Genomic DNA, 20,712 nt, shown 5'->3' with positions numbered 1-20,712 from the left:
CTTGCATTTGCACCAGCTGTGAAAACTCGGGCTATTAGGTGTCATTTGACTATGACCACAACCATCGATTCTAAATATCTCATGCAACCAACTTGATCCCCTAGTAATCCGACGCTCAAAATTCAACACATACCAAAGAGTCTCACTCACGAACATCATAAACGAACTGTTGGATTTGGATAACCACGGAGGACCCACTAAAACCCTTCCATTTTTCGACGGTTATTATTGTTTATGAATGATCAAATTGGGATTAGACGACTTTTTAGAGTAAGTACAGAAAGGATTTGATCACAATGATGTTGGTGGTGGGAAACCACGCCTTTCCGGCATAAAATTCCCAACGAATATCCCGTTTTTTTCTTCTTCCAGATATTTATTCTCTTGTGTTGCTCTTTTTATAAATAAGAAACAACAAACAGTTGACATTACTTACAAAGTCCACTACCACCCATAACAACAAACAAGTACAACAACTTCTTCTACACCGCCACAAGTTCTAAACAGTCGAGCACGGGAGAAATGGAGAATCGTGCGGATCATATGGGGAAGGTAACATGTGCATCATGGATCAGACGGCCAGAAAATGAACATCTAGTAGTAATGGGAAAATCAAGGCATGGTGATTCTCCTTCTGTTCTTGAAATCTTTTCTTATGATTCCAAGATTATTTCTCTATCTCCTTCTCCTAAGGTAATTAATTACTCTTTCTCTCTATAGAATTTAGGTTTTTTTTTAATCGTTTTTTTTAATGTAATAATTGTTTCTTGAATCGTTTGATTGAAGGTTGTATATGAATGTGAAGATGGTAATATAGTCAGTGTTGCTGTGCATCCAAGTGGAGATGAAATTGTTTGCTCCACTACTACTGGTGGCTGCAAGTGAGTTCAATTTCTTAAATTTGTTCCCTCATAATGATTCTTAAATGCTTTTTAATTGAAGTTTGTTGGTTTGAGAAATAGGGGTTTTGTTATTAACGGTTAAAAACATTTATAGGAATTGAATCTATTGATTGTGAAATTGTAGTAAGAATTGATGGCCAATTACTGCTACTAATAACCCTCTTTGTATTTCTCTTCATTTATTCAATTTTATGTGGGGTTAGTTGTTTTACTGGATTTGGGATGTAAGCTAAGGTCATGTTATTAGGATTTTGGAATTCGTTTAGAATTGCAAAGCAAACAAATGGGGCTGATGGATTTCTTGGTAAAGTGGTCCCCGGTTTGTTCATTCTGTTGCTGTTGCATTGAATGGACTTATTACATGTAGTAATTACGGCCTGTGGATCAGTTCGGAAAGTTGTTTCCATCATATTATCATGTTTTTGTGTATTTTACTTGGAAAAGCTAGAAAATGAGAGTTTTGCAAAACTTGCAGGTTGTTGGAGTTCCAGCACAAAGAAGAAGAAGATATAAAGATCCTGGCCAAAGATCTACCTCCTCTTGAAGGTGTTGGTCCTCAGAAATGCCTGGCTTTTAGTGTTGATGGTGCTAAATTTGCTACTGGAGGAGAGGTGGGCTTTCTCTGTAAGATCGTCATTCTTGCGCCTTGACCTGCCTAACCTCCTAATACAATCATATTCATTACATGTAGGATGGGCACCTGAGAGTCTTTGAATGGCCAAGCCTGCGAATCCTTATTGACGAACCAAAAGCACACAAGTCATTCAGGGATATGGATTTCAGGTAAGAACATACAAGCATACATTGTGTTCCATGCTTACATGTATAAGTGTGTACATGTAGTGGTAGGAGACTACACATGACAGCTTAACTTGTCTAGTCAACCTTTCATAGTATGTATTGTGTGCTTTCTCAGCAAGACTACAAACTCATCTCATTCTCCAGCTAGTTGTTCGACATTATTGTGGCTGCTGATCTGTTGTCTCTCTGTATTCCAGCCTAGACTCAGAGTTCTTAGCTTCTACATCAACTGATGGTTCTGCTCGAATATGGAACTTAGAGGATGGGGTTCCATTGACTACTTTAACCCGTAATACGGTATAATATTTTTTAGTTTGTTAAATTTTAAGTTTTTTTTTTGGGCACAGAGTGATATTTTCTCTTTCTAGGATGAGAAAATTGAATGCTGTCGTTTTTCAAAAGATGGGACAAAACCGTTCCTGTTTTGTACAGTCCAGAAGGGTAAGTTGTTCTATTTAAGAAAATAAAGAATTAATGGCCAAATTGGCCCTTCTACCTTTCCATTTTTCTGATGTATGTGAAATCCCAAAACAGGTAACAAAGGTGTGACCGTTGTATGGTCTATCAGTACTTGGGAAAGAATCGGGTACAAAAGACTACTTGGAAAGAGTGCTTCTGTCATGTCCGTGAGCCTCGATGGGAAATATCTTGCTTTGTAAGGATTCCAGTTATAACCTTCTTTCATTTAGGCTATGTTTTTTGGGCACCTTCGAGCCCTATATTTTGCCATATTTGCCATACTTGAGTGCATGCATGATGATTTTGGAGCCCATGATAATTACGGGTGTGCTAGCTGTTGACTGATCCTGACAGGAAGTGTATTGCTTTCACATGCTACAGGGGAAGCAGAGATGGTGATATGATCGTAGTTGAAGTAAATAACATGGTGATCAGCCACGTGAGTAAGAGGCTTCATCTTGGTACCTCAATTGCATCACTGGAGTTTTGTCCTAGCGAAAGGTAAATAATTTGAAATATATTTGTGCAAGAAAAGTTGCATTTTTCATTGTATGTCAGGATTAAATCTTCGATGGGACCTGGAGTTTTGGTTGAAGTTGGACTGCAGTTTCTGTTTATTGAAAGTGTGTTCCAAGTTATGGTAGATAGCAGTTGAGAGGTCTTCATATTATTGAAGTGTTTCTGTTTATTGGAAGTGTGTTCCAAGTTATGGTATATAGCAGTTGAGAGGTCTTCATATTATTGTAGTATATTGCATACATCGTCTTTATTAATAAAGAAGCCTTAAAAAAATATTGATAAATAGTTCAATGAATCTGGTTATTTGCCGCACATAATTCCGAGATGTAGCTAATCACTTCATTTGATAAATTCTCTTATATTTGAAACTCTCCCAATTGTATATTGCATCAGAAGGAAGATAGCAGTTGGTATTGATTGATTTCATATTATATGTTTGGGACTGGATGACCCAGTAAATGTCTGTTTGTGTTTTTTTCTGTCTTTGGAGCCTTAACCGTTTGAGTGGTTTGACAGGGGAAAGGGAGCTGATAGGGTGGTGGTTTCCACGTCTACTGAATGGGGAACTGTGGTGACAAAGCTGAATGTAACTCCTGAGTGGAAAGGTGTTACTCTTTCCCTTTCATTGTTTCTGGTTTATTGGATGGTTTTGTTAAACTTCTTATGTCTTCAAATAAATGGGACTGACATTCTTCTGTTTCTTCTACTACAGAGTGGCAGATATATCTGGTGCTGTTGGGACTCTTTATGGCATCAGCTGTTTTATTCCTTATATTCTTTAAGAATTCTGATAACTTCTGGAATTTCCCCGTTGGACCGAATCAACCAGCAAAACCAAGGTCTGGAGGTATTTACCATGATTCACAGTCTGATGAGTGGGGAGCCTTCGGTCCACTAGATATGTAGCCAACGGAATGATTTTTCTTTTTCTTCTTTTCATTGTAAACTTTCTGATGACTAGAAATTCTCAACCATGAGAGGTTCTAGATTGTGCTTCCATTAGGGGTTTTTTTTTTTTTTTTCAATAGTTGGCCTTGTTATGTTTACATTTGAGGGTTTGGAAACACCTCAGTTTTCATGAATATGCTTGATTCATTCTTTAAGTGAGTCACTTGGGGTTTTCGATTTTGCTAGGGTAATTCCAAGATTTGGGGTCATTTCCGAGAACATGTCCTACAGAATGTTTTTCAAATTCGCATTGTTTGATTGTGCATTCTTCCTATAGGGAACTTCTTCTTTTCCTCCGTGTAAGTATCAGAATCGTCATGATTTTAACCGAGGTGGACAAATTACTCTTACCGTTGATTCTTCAGCAAAACAGAGGCATATGCACATTTTTAAACTCCTCCCAAGTTACAGGATTATAAAAGGAGGCTCGTGTGAGAGAATTGACAACTAGCTGCATAGCAAATCATGAGTGCAGTGATTTGCGACATAAGAGCAAACGTCAAAACATCTAAGGCATAAGCAATAACGATGATGTACACAACAAGTATTTTTCAAATAACCATTCCTATAATAAGTATTTTTCAAATAACCATTACAAATAACCATTCCTACGTCTTTTTTAACTGACGTACACAACAATTAACTGCAAATATGTATATGTTTGGTTGGCTTCGTGTTGAACATGTAAACTCAAACTACTCAACAACCTTGCGTAATTCAAAACACGGAGTGACTGAAAAATTCTTGGCTAAATTATTCTTTTCTCCATCCTTCAATTCAATAAAAAGTCAGAAAAAAAATCGCTTCCACCTAAGTTCAAGCTTTCTCAGCAGTTGTGAAGACTTTACTTCTCTTTCAACAAGAGGGAAGTACATGTTATAAGTGAGTTCAACTCTTTTTCTGTTGCCAAACCAAAACCCTGCCATCTAATTCTTCCAAACTTGTCGAGCAGAAAAATATACCTGTACAGTGACAGTAGAATACAATAATAAGAATCAAATTCAGTTTAGACTTTAGATTCAGTAAACTGGGATAATTTGAAAAACTTAGAACAGAACTAACCCTGTGAGAAGATTCAATATTTTAAGCTCTTTCCTGAAGTAGTACTTGTCGCCAAATGAGTAAACTTGCTGCCTTTCAAGTGTCCCGTTCTTTCCATCACTACTAGGTCGTCGTGTTGACCGAAGAAGTAACCATCTAATAGGCTTCAATGATAAGAACCACGATTCTATGATTGACACCTGAAATATTATAAAAAATAATCATTCACATAAAAGCCATACGGGAATTGAAGTGCAGATGCTGCTGCACCATAATTTCAAGCAACACGATAGTAATCAATAGTTCTATTCATATAAGGTAAGCTACATCTTTCATGTTCGCAACATAAGTAGAGACTAGGTAGTTTGTTCTTAAGCAAAATGATATCATATGCAATTTGAGTCAACAACAGGCAGAAGCCAAATTGGAGCTGAGTTCAAGGACACAATGGTGAGCTAGCCCAACTAGCTAGAGAATGAGCGGCCATATTACATGTACGGAGAACGAAAGATAAAATAGAGTTCCAAACTAAGGATAAGAAAACTGAATAATCTTTATTAAAGCATCAATTCTGGAGAGCAACTAATCAATACGTACCTCATACATACGGAGATTGTCAGAAGCACTGAATGCATCAACGAATGGTACACTCCAAGAATCAATCATTTTCTGTTGAGGACAAGAAAAAAAAGTTGTAGCATCAGATATTAATCAAATCACTGTTTGACATCTATTATTGACTTTTAAGCAATGCTTAAGATTCCTAATTTGTTAACGATATATACATAAACCTTTTCACTGGTTTCGCAATTCGATGTTAACTTGAGTGTACATTGTAAAACCAACAAGGCAGTAAAAAGCTTTTCATTAACTCTATGTTCGACTTTAAGGAGGACAATATGAGTGATCTAAATACATGTGAAACGACCTAAAAACTCATGTTCAGCATATAAACCTTAATAGAAAACCAAATTCGACAAACCTGAGAGTGTGCTCGAAAAGAAAGACATATCAAGGATGCATGAGGCGTGATCATTTTGCTGCCTCCATCAGCATATTCTTCAGAAGCAACAGGTAACTTAATACATGTACCGTCAGAGAAAGTTGCATCCAAGGATGGGAATTTTACAGCTTCTATTGCTGGAACAATTGTGTCACTTGCCACTGCAATCTGCATTATAACCAAAATTTCAATAATTTTATCAAAAATTTAATGTATCCAATGAAAGGAAGTCAACCCTAACACTAACTGCACCCCAAAGTTTCACAAAAATTGAACTTTCACCTTACCACCATGCTTCTTAAGCTCTTGCATATCAGCAAAATACCCTCTATTCATTTCATCCGATCTTCCCTATATTGCACATACACAGTAATCAGGAAACCCAAGAAAAATTCAACCTTGATGATAAATTAGGGTTTTAGAAAGAGGAAACTTACAGTCTAGCACGCTCTTTGGCGATGGCCTCTTTATCACCTAACTGCGAAACAATAAAAGATGACGAACTTCTTTTGGATCGAATTGAAAAAAGAGACACAAAAATAACAAGATTGAAAAGAGATGGAGAAACCTGAAAAAAGTCGAGGAATCGATAGGTAGTTCTTTGAGAAGGAAGGTAAAGCATCTCTTTGTGATCATGGTTTCTACTTACTACAGTTAATTTCGACAATGAAGATTCAAACGCTGTCGAACTTCGATGATGTTGAAGAACCATCAAACGCTTCATCCTCAACATCTTTCTCAGCAAGTCCAAAGTCCGACTGAAAAATGCTGTACAACACATCGATGTTTGACTACACCGTGTTTGTTTTGGATCGGATTTGGGATCTGAAGCGTCTAACTCGGTCCATATCAGGTGTTTTAGTTTTCATTTTTTCTAATGTCTCATTAGAGGTGTAACATGGCTTAGACATTTATAACTCAAAGTTTTTTTTCATTTCTTTTCGGGCATATATTTATATTGGATGAATTCTGGTACCGTCCCCACGAATATGAAACCTCTTATCAGGAACGCTGCATATTTGTATTGGATTCAAAAGTTGTCTGTAATCTCTAATTTTTAATGATTTTTTGAACTGTATATATGTTTGAGGGTGAAAATTGTTTCTCCTGGTTTTGGTAAATTTGGGTGTGTGTGGATGAGAAATAAATCTAAACCCTAAACAAATACACTGTGCGGGAGTATTTTAGATTCGAGAGATCAACCTGTACAATTCTGGCCTAAACCAAGAAATGGCCGTTCCAGACTTGCTTCGGTCACAAAGTGAAGGAGATGGGGTTGATCTTACGGAGGGAAGCGAAGAAGGTGTTGAGATTGTGAAGGTGTTGGCTGTTTATGACTTGTATCAGAATATTGAACTGGTTTGCATGATGTAAGCTATCAGTTCTGGGTGTTTCTAGATACGGTGTTAACAACAACTTGGTTTCTCGTGTTGTTTGAAAATAGGTCGAAGAACCTATTTATACAAGTCATTTGAGTGCAATCCTCGTCTCGTAGGAAGTGGAAGAAGTTAAGTGATGGAGTAGTGGGGTCGTGTAGGGATGGTGATTGCCACATGATCACGTCTTTGCCCACTTCTGTCATCACCGTTAACCGTCTATCTTTTCCTGACACGTTCTCGTAAGTTGCACGCTGCACGCTGTAAACCGCCAGACCAATACCCCAGTAAGTATCCCCCAGTTTGTGACATGTTTGATGTCTCGAATGAGTGGGTCAAGTCGTGGATAAGGGTGCACAAGAACCGACCTGGACCGAGGAACCGTCCCGGAACCGGCGGAACCGAGCCGATATTTTTCCCGACCGAGGAACGGGGTACAGGTACCGGTCCATAAAATAGGAATCAAGGCTGATGAGGTACAGGTACACGGTCCTGTATAAGTCCCGTACCGTCCGGACCGTAAGAACCGACCATTCGTAGCCATTAGATTTAGGGGTACTGAACAAATACAGCCGTTAGATTAAGGGGGGGGGGGGTATATATACTACCTTAATGATAGGGTTTCTCATTTTCGTTTTTCTTTTCCTTCTTCGTCTTCGACTCTTCCGGTCTTCCCTCTGAGAGACTGATATAGTCATATAGAGAGAGAACTGAGTTCTTGAGTCTCTGATTCTCTGAAGTCTGAAAGTGAACTCCATTAATCAGTGAACACGGAACACCGAACAAGAACAACATCTCTCGATCCAGGAGAAAAAGTCAGTGATTTCAATGATTTGATTTGTGTAAGTTTTTTACTTTTGTTGCTTTTTTTCTTCTCCAATTTTAATCCTAGGACTATGGATTTCTATATGAAGTCGAGTTCTGGATGATCCTAGGACTTTTGATTAATTTAATTTAGGGTTTCAGTTTCACAGGGTAAGTTATCAATCACGTCAGGAAGAAGACGAAGGGAAAGGATTCAAGGAAGAAGCTGAAGGAAACCCATTAAGGTACTTTGTATTTCTTTAGGATTTTTATAATTTTTTAATTAATTTTGTTTTTTTCAGTTTTTAATTTTATGATGTTTTGTCTAAATTTTATCTCAATGCTCCTTGAATTTCTATGCTGCATACTCAGTTTTGAGTAATTTTTGTTGTCATTATGCAAACTCCCATGTTGTTGGGAATTATGATGTTCGCTCAAATGCTATTAGATATCCTGCCTTAAGTCATACTTATAATTTGGCTTGTGATAAATATTTGCCTTCCATGAAATCTGAGTCATGCTTTTCTCCTGCCTTGGCTATACTTTAAAACCCCATTATATTGATCATATTTTTAAGGTTTCAACTACCTGGTCTATACCTCAATCGACCAATGTTAGCTGTCACTTGAAATGACTCTTTATACATACATGTGAAATTAAGTTTTATATGAATTTTGAGCAAAGAATCCTTTTAACATTTATCTTTACCATCCATTACAACATAGTACATCTTTTAATAATTTTTGTTATCATTAAAAGTCTTTTCTTTTGTGAGGTTAGTGGTCACAAAGGAATTGGCATTGGTGAGATGTTAGAGAAGTGTTTGTCAGATTGGGAGCTTAAAGATGTGTTTACTGTCACTTTGGATAATGTGAGTGCCAACAAGGTAGCAGTGGATTATTTGAAGACTAGTACTGTTTCAAAGACAAGGGCAGAAGAGAGAGCTAAGTATTTGCATGTATGTATATGTATATGAATATGACTTATTATTTTTTTTACTTTCTAACTTAGGATTATGTTTATTAGTTTTGTTAAAATATCTAATACTTGTTTGAATTCACCTTTTCAGGTAAGGTGTGCAGCTCATGTACTTGCACTTGTGGTAAAAGATGTTGTGAGGGTCTACAACAAATCAATTGCAAGAATCAGGTCAGTTGTCAAGTATATAAAGGGTTCTCCATCTAGGTTGGCTAAGCTTAAGCGTTGTGCAAAATTAGTTGGAATAGAGTCTAAGGTAACATTGATATTAGATGTTAAGACTAGGTGGAACAGCACATTCTTGATGCTACAGGCTGCAGAAGTGTTAGAAAAAGCATTTATTAGGTTAAAAAGGTATGACAAGGAATATCGGCAGTTGTTTTATTACCCAAAACAGAGTGAGAAAGATCTACCTGATGCTAATGATTTTGATATTGATGTTAATGTTGGTGAAGAAGAACAAGAAGAAGTTGAGGTGATAGGGAAGAAGAATAAGGCACAAAAAAAGAAGAAGAAGGTAGTAGTGAGGAAACCTTCTCCATGTGAAGAGGACTGGATCTTTGCCAGAGGCCTTGTCAAATGTTTGAAAGTATTCTTTGATGCCACTGTTGCATTTTCAGCCTCAACTAAGGTAACAACAAACACTTTCTTATGGCAATTAGTTATCATATATGAGCAACTAGTTGAGTTTAGAGATAATGTAGATTAAGATCCTTTTATTGCTACTATGGCTGGAAAAATGTTTAAGAAGTATAACAAATATTGGGGTGATTATGCAAAGATGAAACCTACAACCTTTTTTGCCATGTTGTTGGATCCTAGAGAGAAAGAAAAAGGACTACAATTTGCTCTTGAGCTCTTGTATGGGAAGAATTCTTCTAAGGTTGAATCTGTTATGAAGCTTGTTAAGTTGGATTTTAAGATTCTATTTGAAGAATATAAGGATGCCTATTCAGTTCATGAGGAGGAGTCAAGCAGTTTTATCCAGGGACAAGCCAAAGCAGTGGTAAGTAAACCAGTGGCAGGGCCAAGTCGTATGAAAGAGTTGATGTCAAGGAGTAAGAGGTTCAAGAAAAGCCCAAATGATGATGAGGGAAAAACAGAGTTGGATAAATATTTCATTGACGAGTATGAAGAAGGTATAGGAGAAGATGATGATGAAGAGTTTGACTTATTGGGTTGGTGGAAGACCAACAGTACAAAGTATAAGATACTTGGACATATGGCTAAGGACATATTAGCCATTACTGTGTCTTCTGTTGCCTCTGAGTCTGCTTTTAGCACAGGAAAGCGAGTCTTAAGTCCTTGTAGAAGCTCTTTATCTACAAGGACAGTTGAGGCATTTCTTTGCACACAAAGCTGGCTAAGGAAGCCAATACAACTTGATCTTCTATCTGATTACATACCAGATGATGATGTTGAAGTTGAAGAAGGTAACATATTACATTATTACTTGTGTTTGGCAGTAATAGATATAGTCTAATAGTTACTAACTGCTATTATTTATTTTTGCAGCGTTACTTGGTCCTATCAACACTGATGACACCACAAGTACTGCTGACATGGATTAGAAGATCAAGATTCAAGACTACTGCAGCACTAGCTGCACTGCTAGTTGTTTTTTTTCCAGATTTTCTCATTTTCAAGACTTAGTGTGGCTACTGCTACTGTTTTTTCCATATTTTTAAGACATTGTTTGTTTGGTTTGTTAGTAATATTGCTACCTATTAGTTGCTGCTTTGAATGAGAATTTTTTATATATAGAAAAAACAGGTAAAAGAAAAGGCAGAGTGGCAGATAGTTTTTTGCTGAAAAGGTACCGACTGGTACCGGTCCCGGACCGGAACCGAATGGTATCGGAACCGAGGTACACGGTACCGGTACCGTTCCCAAAAGTTCAGTACCGACCTTTGGGGGTACAGGTACTCGGCCTCGACAAGAACCGAGCCGAACCGTACCGTGTGCACCCTTAGTCGTGGAACCTGCCGCAAAGAATAGCATGCGGTGCTATTAGGTTAAATAACTAAGTTATTTATGTAATTTATATTCATAAAATATCGTACGTGCTTGATGTATGTAATGCATCGCTTTTAAGAAAGCATCTCAAAATAATTGATATGCATGAAGCATCGTTGTTTTAAAGCTTGATTGAATAAGTCGCGGATTAGGCGTCTTAAAATAGCAGCATGCTCAACCATCTTAAGGTAATCGTTTGGAGGCCGCATGGGCGAGCCATCATCTGGTCGATCATTTCGTGTGACAGAGTGGTGGGCGGTGATCATTGAGGTACTTCACCTAATATTTGATCTAAGTCGTCCGACCGAGCTGGCAAAGTTAAACGGATATATGGTTTGCGGCACATGTTTGTCGTCGTTGATGAAAATTAGGGTCTAGGGGAGTGCGAATATCCCATGTTTGGCCAATCGAATTCCAAGCACTGAGTGTTAATCCACACTGACCGGTCGGGCATGCATGGATATGGCCCGTCGGCGTGCACGCCTACACCTCCTGGTTCATCAGAAATTGGATCTAGACCACTCAATTCGATCGGAGAAGATGAGTTGCCACAATCAATTTGCGATAGAAATGCATTTCCGCAAAGCACGTATTAGGGTTTGAAGGTCGTGTGACCCAACACCTTTCGGGCGTGCGTTTCGAGGCATCTCGCCCTGGTTTGCACCGGCCGGTCACATGTAAAGGTGGGCCAATGGTGGACATGTTAACACCTTTGGGACCACCTGAATCTATATCTACACCATCCGTTTAGGCTGGCGAAGATGGATGGTCGTGATCAATTTACGATAGAGGCATGTTGTCGTAAACCCTAATTAGGGTTTTGAGACAGCCACATCCACACGAGTTTGACCAAGCGGTTTGTCATGCCGTTGGCTTCCCTTGGGGAAATCGATCACGTGGGGAAAATATTGGGTTGGCGGTGAACTTATGTGCACCTTCCTGATGGTCCAAAATGCGATATAACCATCCAAATAGGCTGGCTAAGTTGGATGATCGTGATCGATTTAAGACGCTAGTGTACTTCCGCGACCCAAATTAGGGCTTTAGAAGCATCACGCTTGCCATGTTTCTGGCTATAGATTCATTGCTCTATGTCCCCGCCGTGGGAAAGCCGTTCGAGTGAGGAGAAAGTGAGGTCGCCAGTGTGCATGCCAGCACTTCCTTGATTACTCATGGGATGATCTAATCCGTCCAACCAAGCTGGTGAAGTTGGACGATTTTGATGATTTTAAGACCGTCTTGGACAGTCCATGCTCGATCGAGCTTCTCCCAAACAGCGCGACCACCCTACTTAGGGTTGACGTTTGACAGCGCCGGAAGATGCATGGTAATGTTCGGTCGGTTAGGGCATTATTGGTCCCACCGTTGGTCATCAAGGCGATTGCCTATTCCTGGCAGGGTTTGGTTAGGCTTTTTAAATTGCGCGGGCAAACTGTGTGGCCGTGATCATTTCTGATACTGATATGGACAATTTAGATTTTCCTTAAGGAAATTAAACATGTTTGATCGAGTTGTCTTTAATTAAAAGTGCGTCGATACATACATCTCTTTGTCAGAGAGTGATGTAGCATGTGTGGGTATTTTCATGCAGATCTCATTACTGGCACTTCGGGAGATTCATGCTACTCTGCTGAGAGTGAACACTTAATCATCATGTCATGTCAATAATGACAGTTCGGCTGAGAACATAGCACGGAAAAATACTAGGCGAGTCATGCATTAATGGGAAATGCTAGTAGAAGAAGGAATTCACAGAATATTCTGGGATTGCTGCTATGTGCACCATTCTGAGTGAATTTTATATATATTGAATTGCTCAATGAACGAGGAGGTTTTTTCACTCGTCATTTTTCAAATGGTTTCACCCCTTGCAGGGTGACAGTGCATTAAATACTGGTTTTACAATTTTAGCCTTGAACTAAAAACCACCATCAACAATGTAATACGTGCAATTCAAATGAACCGGATTCGGACTAGTCAGTCGAGCAAGAAAAGAACAAACACCGGGTTGTACACCCAACAACATACCTTTTGAGCTTTATGTGAATATTCATTAGTCCAGTTGGGAGTTACTAATGCGAATAAAACAAACGTACAGAAACATGACATTTTTTTTTGAAGCATGACATATATTTAAAAAATCAGGACAACAAGCTTTTTCCTTTCTTTTTTTTTAAACAAGAAAATTATTTTGACATAATTAGGAGTTTACATGACTAATATGCTACATCAATTGAACATTGATATTACTAGGAGGAGAGTTATTCCAGACTCCGCTCATTTTTTTTAACTTTAGATAGTTATATCCGCTACTTTATCCCTCTTTTTTGACACATTATTACATGGTCAGAAGATAAAATCTCTAATTTAAGCTTAATATTTGCCACTAACTTATGAAGTTTTCAGTCAATGCTAAAAATTTCCTTGTTGACTGCTTCCACCACGAGCTTTGAGTCAAGTTCAAAATACACCTTCTCCAATTGCAAGTTTTCCGCCCAATTCATCGCTCCTATAATCCTTTGCATTCTACTTGTCTTGCACTGACTACTCCAGCCAGATAGATGCATTTAGCTTCCTTGTGTGACCTTGTAGTATTGCGGAGAATTAAACCAATGTCACTAGTTTTAGGAGTATCATGAAAAGAGCGATCAAAATTAATAATAAAAGCACCCTTATGAGGAGGTATCCAATGAACATTGTTTTTTGTTTTCTCTTGCCAATATTATTTCATTAGTGACAATCCTAGTGCATGTTCATTTAAGAATTTCCCTTAGTTATGATAAATCACTTTCTAGAGATGGGTCACTGTTTTGAACATTTTTTCATATCATTTTGACCAAATACACCAAGCTAAAATTTCCCTTTTAATAAAGTCTTCTTCATAGATTTGATTCCCATGTAAACCGTCAAACCATTCACAAATCCAATCTTCAAGGTTGAGATTGTTATTAGCCTGCCAACCTAATATGATCTCATCGGAAATGTTTGATGCTTCTTTGGGTTGCGAACCGCATATCTTTGAATAAGAAGCAATTCATAATGATATGAGATGATGTTTCAACATGCGAGAACAAAATGGACAAATAACATCTAGATTTGGAGTAAAATTAGCTAGCTTATCTCCTGTAGGAAGAATATTCTTGATATGTTTTGTTAGAGCATTGCTCGGTCGAACTTCCAGGTGTTGATATATCAAGATTGTTGTCAAATTTAGTTGTCAAAACTATATCTTGATTTCTAGTGCACAATTAGTTAAGTCTCGGTCTAGGATAGTGGAGTTAAGAAATGAGTCAGTCATCATTTGCGTTCTATCGTTTGAAGGCGAAGATAAACCTAAGATTTTGGAGAAATTCATCAACAAAAAGTAAGTGAAGACTGAACCACCTATTTCTCAAGTTATATTCACTTTTATATCTTGAGACGATTGTCGCATAACTAATTAGACTAGCTTGCATAGACCAAAATTTTGAGTTGGGAACTAAATATTTAGTTTATGAATTTCTCTAAATATAATGACTAAGCTTAATGAACATTTGTTTATACTTGATCAAATTCGGTGGAGAACAATTTATTGTTCAGAACCAAATCATGATTCAAATTTATCATTCGAAAATAGCTTGGAATAGTGATAAGTGTCATTTTTATTTATTCAAGAATGTTTCGAATTGATTTAGAGAAATATAGAACTACTATATTCGGAATAAAAGACAGTGTTATCAGCCTTACAAACCGAGAAAAATGTTATATGTCTGAAACCATATTACATGTATTGTACACGTAGCGGAGTAGCTATATATCGACTTTCAGATTTGTGTGATATGCATATTCGTATGTACATCATGGAAAAATCTGTTTGTTTCGTGATCCGGATAGGTATGTATATTCGGATACAAACAATTGTAGAACCATGATAAGGAAACCGGGATAAAATAATCAAATCGGTATGCAAGCCAAAACAGTTTTATGTTCTATAACCAGTTTAGTACCCAAACCGGTATGCAAGCTAAATGTTCTGTGGACTCCGGAACCGGCAAAGGTCTTGAGTTTGCAAACTGGTACATGAACTTAAAAAGTTTTATAGATTCCGGAACTTTGAGTTGAGTCAAAGTTTGAAAACTGGTACGTGAACTGAAAAGTTTTGTAGAGTCTGGAACTTGGTAATTGCATAAAGTGTGCAAACAGATTTATGAACTGAAAAGTTTTGTAGACTCCGGAATTCGGTAATTGCATATAAGTTCACAAACTGGTCCACGTACTGTGACTCGGCCGATTCACGAACGCTTCAAGTAATTGTACCTTGTACATTTACAAACTATATCGATCATGATTCAATTCCAATTAAATTATTTCTATGAAGTAATTTGCATTTGGTCATTTCTCCAATTAACACTGGACTCAATTGATCACATGATTGTGACTCAATATTTATGTCTTGGTAAACGTGAAAATGAGTATTAAGCTTTTGAGTTCAAATCGGCTAGTTTCTTGTGCAGAAGGAATTGCTTCAAGCATTCTGTTTTCATCTACAGTCACCACTTCAGGTATAACATCAAGAATCCCATCAATGAAAGTTGTTTCTTTAAATTTAAATTTCTCTTTAAAATAATTCTCTAAGGAGCAAGAAATCCTACTCTGATCAGTAATAATTGTACCAGTATCATCTTCTAACTCTGTTATAACATTTGCATTTTGTCTCATTTTAATGGAAGTATGAAAAAAACTAGTATTGGCTGCACCATCTTTTAACCAGAGTACTCTTGATTTTTGGTGAAGAATGGACTGTTGCTGTTGAGACAATATTTCTTGTTTACCTCTAACCACCACTAAGTTATTCAATAAACTAATATTACTTGGATCTTTATCTGAAATAACAGTAGCATTAAGAACCTCTTTTTCAGCTTCAGCCAATTTACCTCTGACATCTCTAAAAATACTCCAATTCCACTCCTTTATTTTGATTTTTAGTTTCTTCAATTTTTTCATAAACACAAAGACAGGGTTTCCATTCATTTCCTCATTCCACACCTCCTGAATTAAGCTTTTGAAATCATCATGTTCAAGCCAAACTTTTAGCATTCTAAAAGGAACATTACTTGGTTTGGAGACTGATGCACAAGAACCCAAAAGAGTACTATGATCTGAAATACTTCTTACAGCCACTTTATAACTCCATCCTGGATATTTCCCAAGCCATTTTAAACTGAATAAGGATCTATCAAAAGTAAAAACAATCCTCTTAACACCTGTTCTATTGTTGATCTAAGTATACTGCAGTCCTGAAGATGGAGCTTGAATTAAACAACATGTGTTAATAACTTCATGAAAATCTTGCATTGCTACCCTGTGAGGAGTTCTACCACCAATTTTTTCTTCAACACTCAAAACAGTATTAAAATCACCTATTAAAAGCCATGGTAAATCCAAGGTATTGATATATTCCAATTCACACCATAAAGTTCTTCTATCAACTGAAACAGAAGCAACATGTATACTTGACACTAAGACTCCTCCAACATTCACAGTGATTACTTGCTTTGTTATGGAAACAACTGTAGGTTCTGTAATTGAGGCATTCCAGAAGATCCATATATTACCCTTTTCACCATTTACTGAATTATGAATTAATTTGTGATGCATACCAACCAACTTCAGACTTTTACAGTCTTTTGAATTCCATCCAATTTTTGGCTCAACCATAATAACTAAAGTAGGACTAAAATTTTTAACTAAACTTCTTAATTTATTTTTGGCTCTAAGTCTTTTTAAGCCCCTTATATTCCAAAAAAGTACCTTCATTTGTTGTTGTGAGATTGAGAAGTAGAAGGACTTCTCACCCCTTTTTTCTTTTTCACTAAATTTTGAGTATTTTGCTTTCTTGTTGTAATCAGATTGAAATTTTTTAGCTTAATTATTTTCTTCACCACTTCTTGTACATCCACTTCCTTTTCAGGTTCCACATTAACAACATTAAAAATTGAAGTACTACTAGATGCTATATCCAGTAACTTATTCACACTTAAAGGAGGAAAATCTTCATCAACTAAATCTTAAAGCATATGAAACTTAGTTGTATTATTACTTGCAGGATCTATACTCTTTTCAGCATCCTTCTCCAAGGTAGTAATTATAGAATCAACCACTGCATCTTCATCACAATTATCAGCTTCAGTATGCTTTGACATTTGAAAAGATGGAGTTTCACAGATGTCAAAACCAATTGGTTGAGTAATCTTTTTCTTTTTCTGTTTCCAGATTTTCTTCTTAACAATAACAGGATTATCACCTCCAAAATCTTGTTGTAGTGGTTCATTTCTCAAAACTCTATATTCAGTAACCAAATGACCAACCACCTTGCAATGACTACAAAAACTTGGTAACTTTGGAATTTGCACTTCTTGCTCAAAACGGACATACTTAGATTTAACCAAAACATGATGTGGAACAGTATTTGCTAAGTCTACTTCAACAAGAACACTAACATAATATGTTACTTCCCTTTTTAGACTTATTTCATCTACTTTTATGGCTCTTCCAATTGCATCACCTAAAGACATCAGGATTTTTTCTTTCCAGTACTCAATACCCAAACCAGGAAAATTAACCCATACAAAAGCTGTAGTAGATTTCTGAGCAGCAGGATTAAAGTTAGGTTCCCAAAGTCTCAATTTAAGAATCCGTGAATCAATCTTCCAAAAACCATTCCAAATATACTTCATATCAACTTCATTAGCAAGTTTGATGATGAAAAAACCTTTGCCAAGAGGGATTATTTGATAATTACCTTTTGTATTCCATCGTTTTCTCAAAGCTTCTTCAGCAGCTGCAAATTTCATCTTAACAAAATCCAATCTCCCAATTAAACTGAACTTCCACTCATTCAGACTTTCATCAATATCTTCATCTGGAATATATAATGATAGAACTACAGAAGGAATTTCTCTCTCAATATTTTCCTCTCTTAGATTAGAAGAAAAGAAGCTAAAATTATTATTGTTCATCTTCGATCCAGTTTCCATGGTTGATAATAAACGATTAAACTCGAAGAATTCAATCAAAAAAACAGGTTCAGACAATGAACATAGAATAAATAACCACCAATAATTGAAAACTAATCGTTGAATTCACCTGAATTAATGAAGAAAGAGATCAAAATTCAGATCCAGAAAACGAAAAAAATTACTGAGTTTGTCGCCTGATTCTCATAGCGTGACTCAACCCTATTTTTTGGTGTTTGTGAGTATCTTGAAGTTGTGTAAAAAACTTCAAGATTATCTCCACCAATACCACCACCTGTTACACCGCATGTTGCACCGCCTATCGCACCACCAGTAGCACCTCATGTAGCACCACCTGTCGCACCGGGAAACCACCAAAATGGTCCTTCTAGTCATGAGATCACGAACCCAACGTTAATGAAGATTTAGGCAAACCATAGAAGGAATGAATAATTCATGAGAGAGCTACAAAGGAGGAACTTGGCACTTGAGCACGAGAATTACCAACTGAGGAACCAAGGGCCGAGGTCGCGAGGCTCGTTCAGCTGAGAAACATCAAGTGACCAAACCCGATTAGAATACACTTGAACACCTCCACGACACCGAGGACGCGTACCCGATCCCAACCATTCACAAGGCGGATATGGTCCTCCCGAGAACTCATCAACCGAAGAAGAAATACTTGAGAAAAATGGGAGATCCGATAACGCAACTGAAACTAAGCTCAAGCATCTTTAAGAGATGGTTAAGAACCTTGCTGGAGATGGTGAGGATGACAAGTTAGCATAAGTAATAAATGAAGATGAAAAGACTCTCCCTTCACCCGAGAACTAGAGTAAACATCGTTCCCTCCAAAATGTACTCTTCCCACATTCCGATCAAGGTTTGACGTTACCGGAGATGCAGTGGAGAATGTCAAGATGTACATGATGTCGTTAATACAGCGGAATAGCAATGACGTAGTTAGGTGTAAATTCTTTCCTTCTAGAAGGGGAAGCAAGGAACTGGTTCTACACCCTACCCGAAGGGTCTATTGGGAATTATGGAGTCTTGGTGGAAACTTTCCTCGAAACCTATATGCACAATAACATTTCCATGCCTAGGGTAAACAAATTGTTCACTTTGGCAAGAAGGTTCAGGGAACCTTTGAGATCTCTAACAGACAGATGGAGGAAGATATGCACCGATATCGGGAACGTGCCAGTTGACCAACAAATATTCAGGTTTGAAAACCCCCTTGGAAAATCAGACCCTATCGGGATATCCATGTTCAACGAAAAGCCGCAGACATTAAAGGAAATGAGGAAAATGCAAGAGCATTACATTGCCCTGGAAGAGATACAAGAAGGAGCAGAGGACGGGGGAGTGTAAGAAGCCAGCGCGACAATAGAAGCATCTCCCAGGGAGATCTCTAAACGGCCCGAAAAAAGGTCAGGACCACAACACAAAGGTTCAGGCAAAAAGGAGTGGGAGAAAAAAGGGAAGAAACCTCGTTACGAACCAAAAAAATATACACCCCTGAATGCACCCTTGGAGGAAATTTTCAAGGAGGTAGAGAAGAGAAACAATATCAGGTACCCGAAGACTAGAGGAATACAGTTCGACGAGACAAAGAACCATCCCGAATTATGCCATTACCATCAGTTCAGAGCACACTCGACCAATGACTGCCGAGAAGTCAAGGGCATAGTTCAACACTTGATTTGGGACGGATATCTGAGACAGTTTCTCAAGCAAGCAACACCGACACACAACGCACCAGTGCACCAGGTCAGGATTGATCGGGGAACCCAATTTGTATGCAACACAATCTCACACTCCGCAACTTAAGGGTTAGATCTGGGGACAGGAATCACATCAAGGATTCATAAGATCGAGCAGGAAAAGAGATCTTTAGTGTGGCCAAAACCTTTCCAATGGAGGCATGGATGATGCAACCAATCACATTCTCGGCTAAAGATGTCCCGATGAATGGTCAAGCACATGGAGATCCGCTAGTTATCACCTTACTAATTGAAGAGTGGGGCGTGAAAAGGATCCTAGTCGATAGCGGGAGCTCATTCGAAGTCCTCTTCTACGAAACTTTCAAAAGAATGGAGTTATCCGAAGATATCCTAATCCCCTTAATCTACATGATTTATGGATTTAACGGGACGGTGACCATACCAAAGGGTGAGGTTACGCTCAGGTTCTCAGAAGGACAAGGGTACTGATAGACAAATTTTTGTGTCTAAGTTGTCCTCAATTTTCTGTATTGTTGGTACTTGATTTTGTACTTATTATAGTGTTTTATGTGTTTGTTGGTATTTTTGGGAAATAAACGTTTTTGGAAAATTCGGGTCGAAAAGTTGTTAAAGGCACCCCGGAGGATAACTGCTAAATGGACCCCAGTTTTGGATAAGGGGCACCACAATTACTAAGGGGAACATTCTTTTCTATTTATAACCACCTGATATTCGCACCCGCTGTTTGGATAGGGGGACACTATCTTCATCATTTCAAAATTCCAGTTTTGGCATGAAATAGTGGCAACAGAAGAACAGATTTTTGGATCAAGATTTAGGGGTCTTTTAGAGAGACTCGACGGATGAAACTCTTTGTGATGACTTGATTGCGCCTAAAAGGCTTGGTTTAGGTCTTTGGTTCTACTGCAATTAGCTAGATAACCCGATTTGAAGTAAATCAGAAGAGTGTGTACGAACTAAAATGATCGTGGGATCTTCTATCATTTACCGAGAGTTACTGAAGTTGGCGTGTGCTGGAATCAATATTCAATAAGATTTCAACGTGTTTGGAGGGTGGTCGGATGCTGCAGAGGCGTGATAAGCTAAAACATGGAAGAAATATTTTACGTATTTTTTCTGTGGTAC

At 37.8% G+C, this 20,712-nt stretch overlaps 2 protein-coding genes across 3 annotated transcripts; one reads left to right on the top strand and one right to left on the bottom strand.

Annotated features, from left to right (window-relative positions):
* Positions 1–346: 346 nt before the first annotated feature.
* LOC113298756 (SEC12-like protein 1) lies at positions 347–3,788 on the top strand. The gene is made up of 10 exons (XM_026547579.1): positions 347–693; positions 787–881; positions 1,378–1,513; positions 1,594–1,685; positions 1,901–2,000; positions 2,072–2,144; positions 2,238–2,358; positions 2,544–2,663; positions 3,198–3,286; positions 3,394–3,788. Exons 1-10 carry the CDS (start codon positions 523–525, stop codon positions 3,585–3,587), a joined length of 1,191 nt encoding a protein of 396 aa, XP_026403364.1. The 5' UTR covers positions 347–522; the 3' UTR covers positions 3,588–3,788.
* A 377-nt stretch (positions 3,789–4,165) lies between these two features.
* LOC113293076 (mitochondrial ATPase complex subunit ATP10-like) lies at positions 4,166–6,438 on the bottom strand. 2 transcript variants are annotated; one of them, XM_026541842.1, is made up of 7 exons: positions 6,242–6,438; positions 6,111–6,151; positions 5,956–6,019; positions 5,653–5,841; positions 5,268–5,339; positions 4,692–4,870; positions 4,166–4,591 (listed from the first exon to the last, which is right to left on the bottom strand). In XM_026541842.1, exons 1-7 carry the CDS (start codon positions 6,404–6,406, stop codon positions 4,474–4,476), a joined length of 828 nt encoding a protein of 275 aa, XP_026397627.1. In that variant the 5' UTR covers positions 6,407–6,438; the 3' UTR covers positions 4,166–4,473. The 2 variants fall into 2 exon arrangements, with proteins under 2 accessions (XP_026397627.1, XP_026397628.1); XM_026541843.1 differs by having other exon boundaries at positions 5,956–6,024; positions 6,242–6,404.
* Between the last annotated feature and the right edge of the window lie 14,274 nt (positions 6,439–20,712).

The sequence above is a fragment of the Papaver somniferum genome, chromosome 7 (assembly GCF_003573695.1).
Source record: "Papaver somniferum cultivar HN1 chromosome 7, ASM357369v1, whole genome shotgun sequence".
NCBI classification, from domain to species: Eukaryota; Viridiplantae; Streptophyta; class Magnoliopsida; order Ranunculales; family Papaveraceae; genus Papaver; species Papaver somniferum.
This window is presented reverse-complemented; position numbering and strand designations above follow the sequence as displayed.

What these genes read in the sequence shown, in the direction of transcription:
- LOC113298756 (XM_026547579.1), top strand. Translation starts at nt 523, where the DNA reads ATGGAGAATCGTGCGGATCATATGGGGAAGGTAACATGTGCATCATGG. An exon ending in CTCTATCTCCTTCTCCTAAG is followed by an intron (nt 694 to 786) that starts GTAATTAATTAC and finishes GTTTGATTGAAG; the next exon opens with GTTGTATATGAATGTGAAGA. An exon ending in TTCAGGGATATGGATTTCAG is followed by an intron (nt 1,686 to 1,900) that starts GTAAGAACATAC and finishes TCTGTATTCCAG; the next exon opens with CCTAGACTCAGAGTTCTTAG.
- LOC113293076 (XM_026541842.1), bottom strand. Translation starts at nt 6,406, where the DNA reads ATGTTGAGGATGAAGCGTTTGATGGTTCTTCAACATCATCGAAGTTCG. An exon ending in GCCAAAGAGCGTGCTAGACT is followed by an intron (nt 6,020 to 6,110) that starts GTAAGTTTCCTC and finishes AATATAGGGAAG; the next exon opens with ATCGGATGAAATGAATAGAG. An exon ending in ATATTGAATCTTCTCACAGG is followed by an intron (nt 4,592 to 4,691) that starts GTTAGTTCTGTT and finishes GTCACTGTACAG; the next exon opens with GTATATTTTTCTGCTCGACA.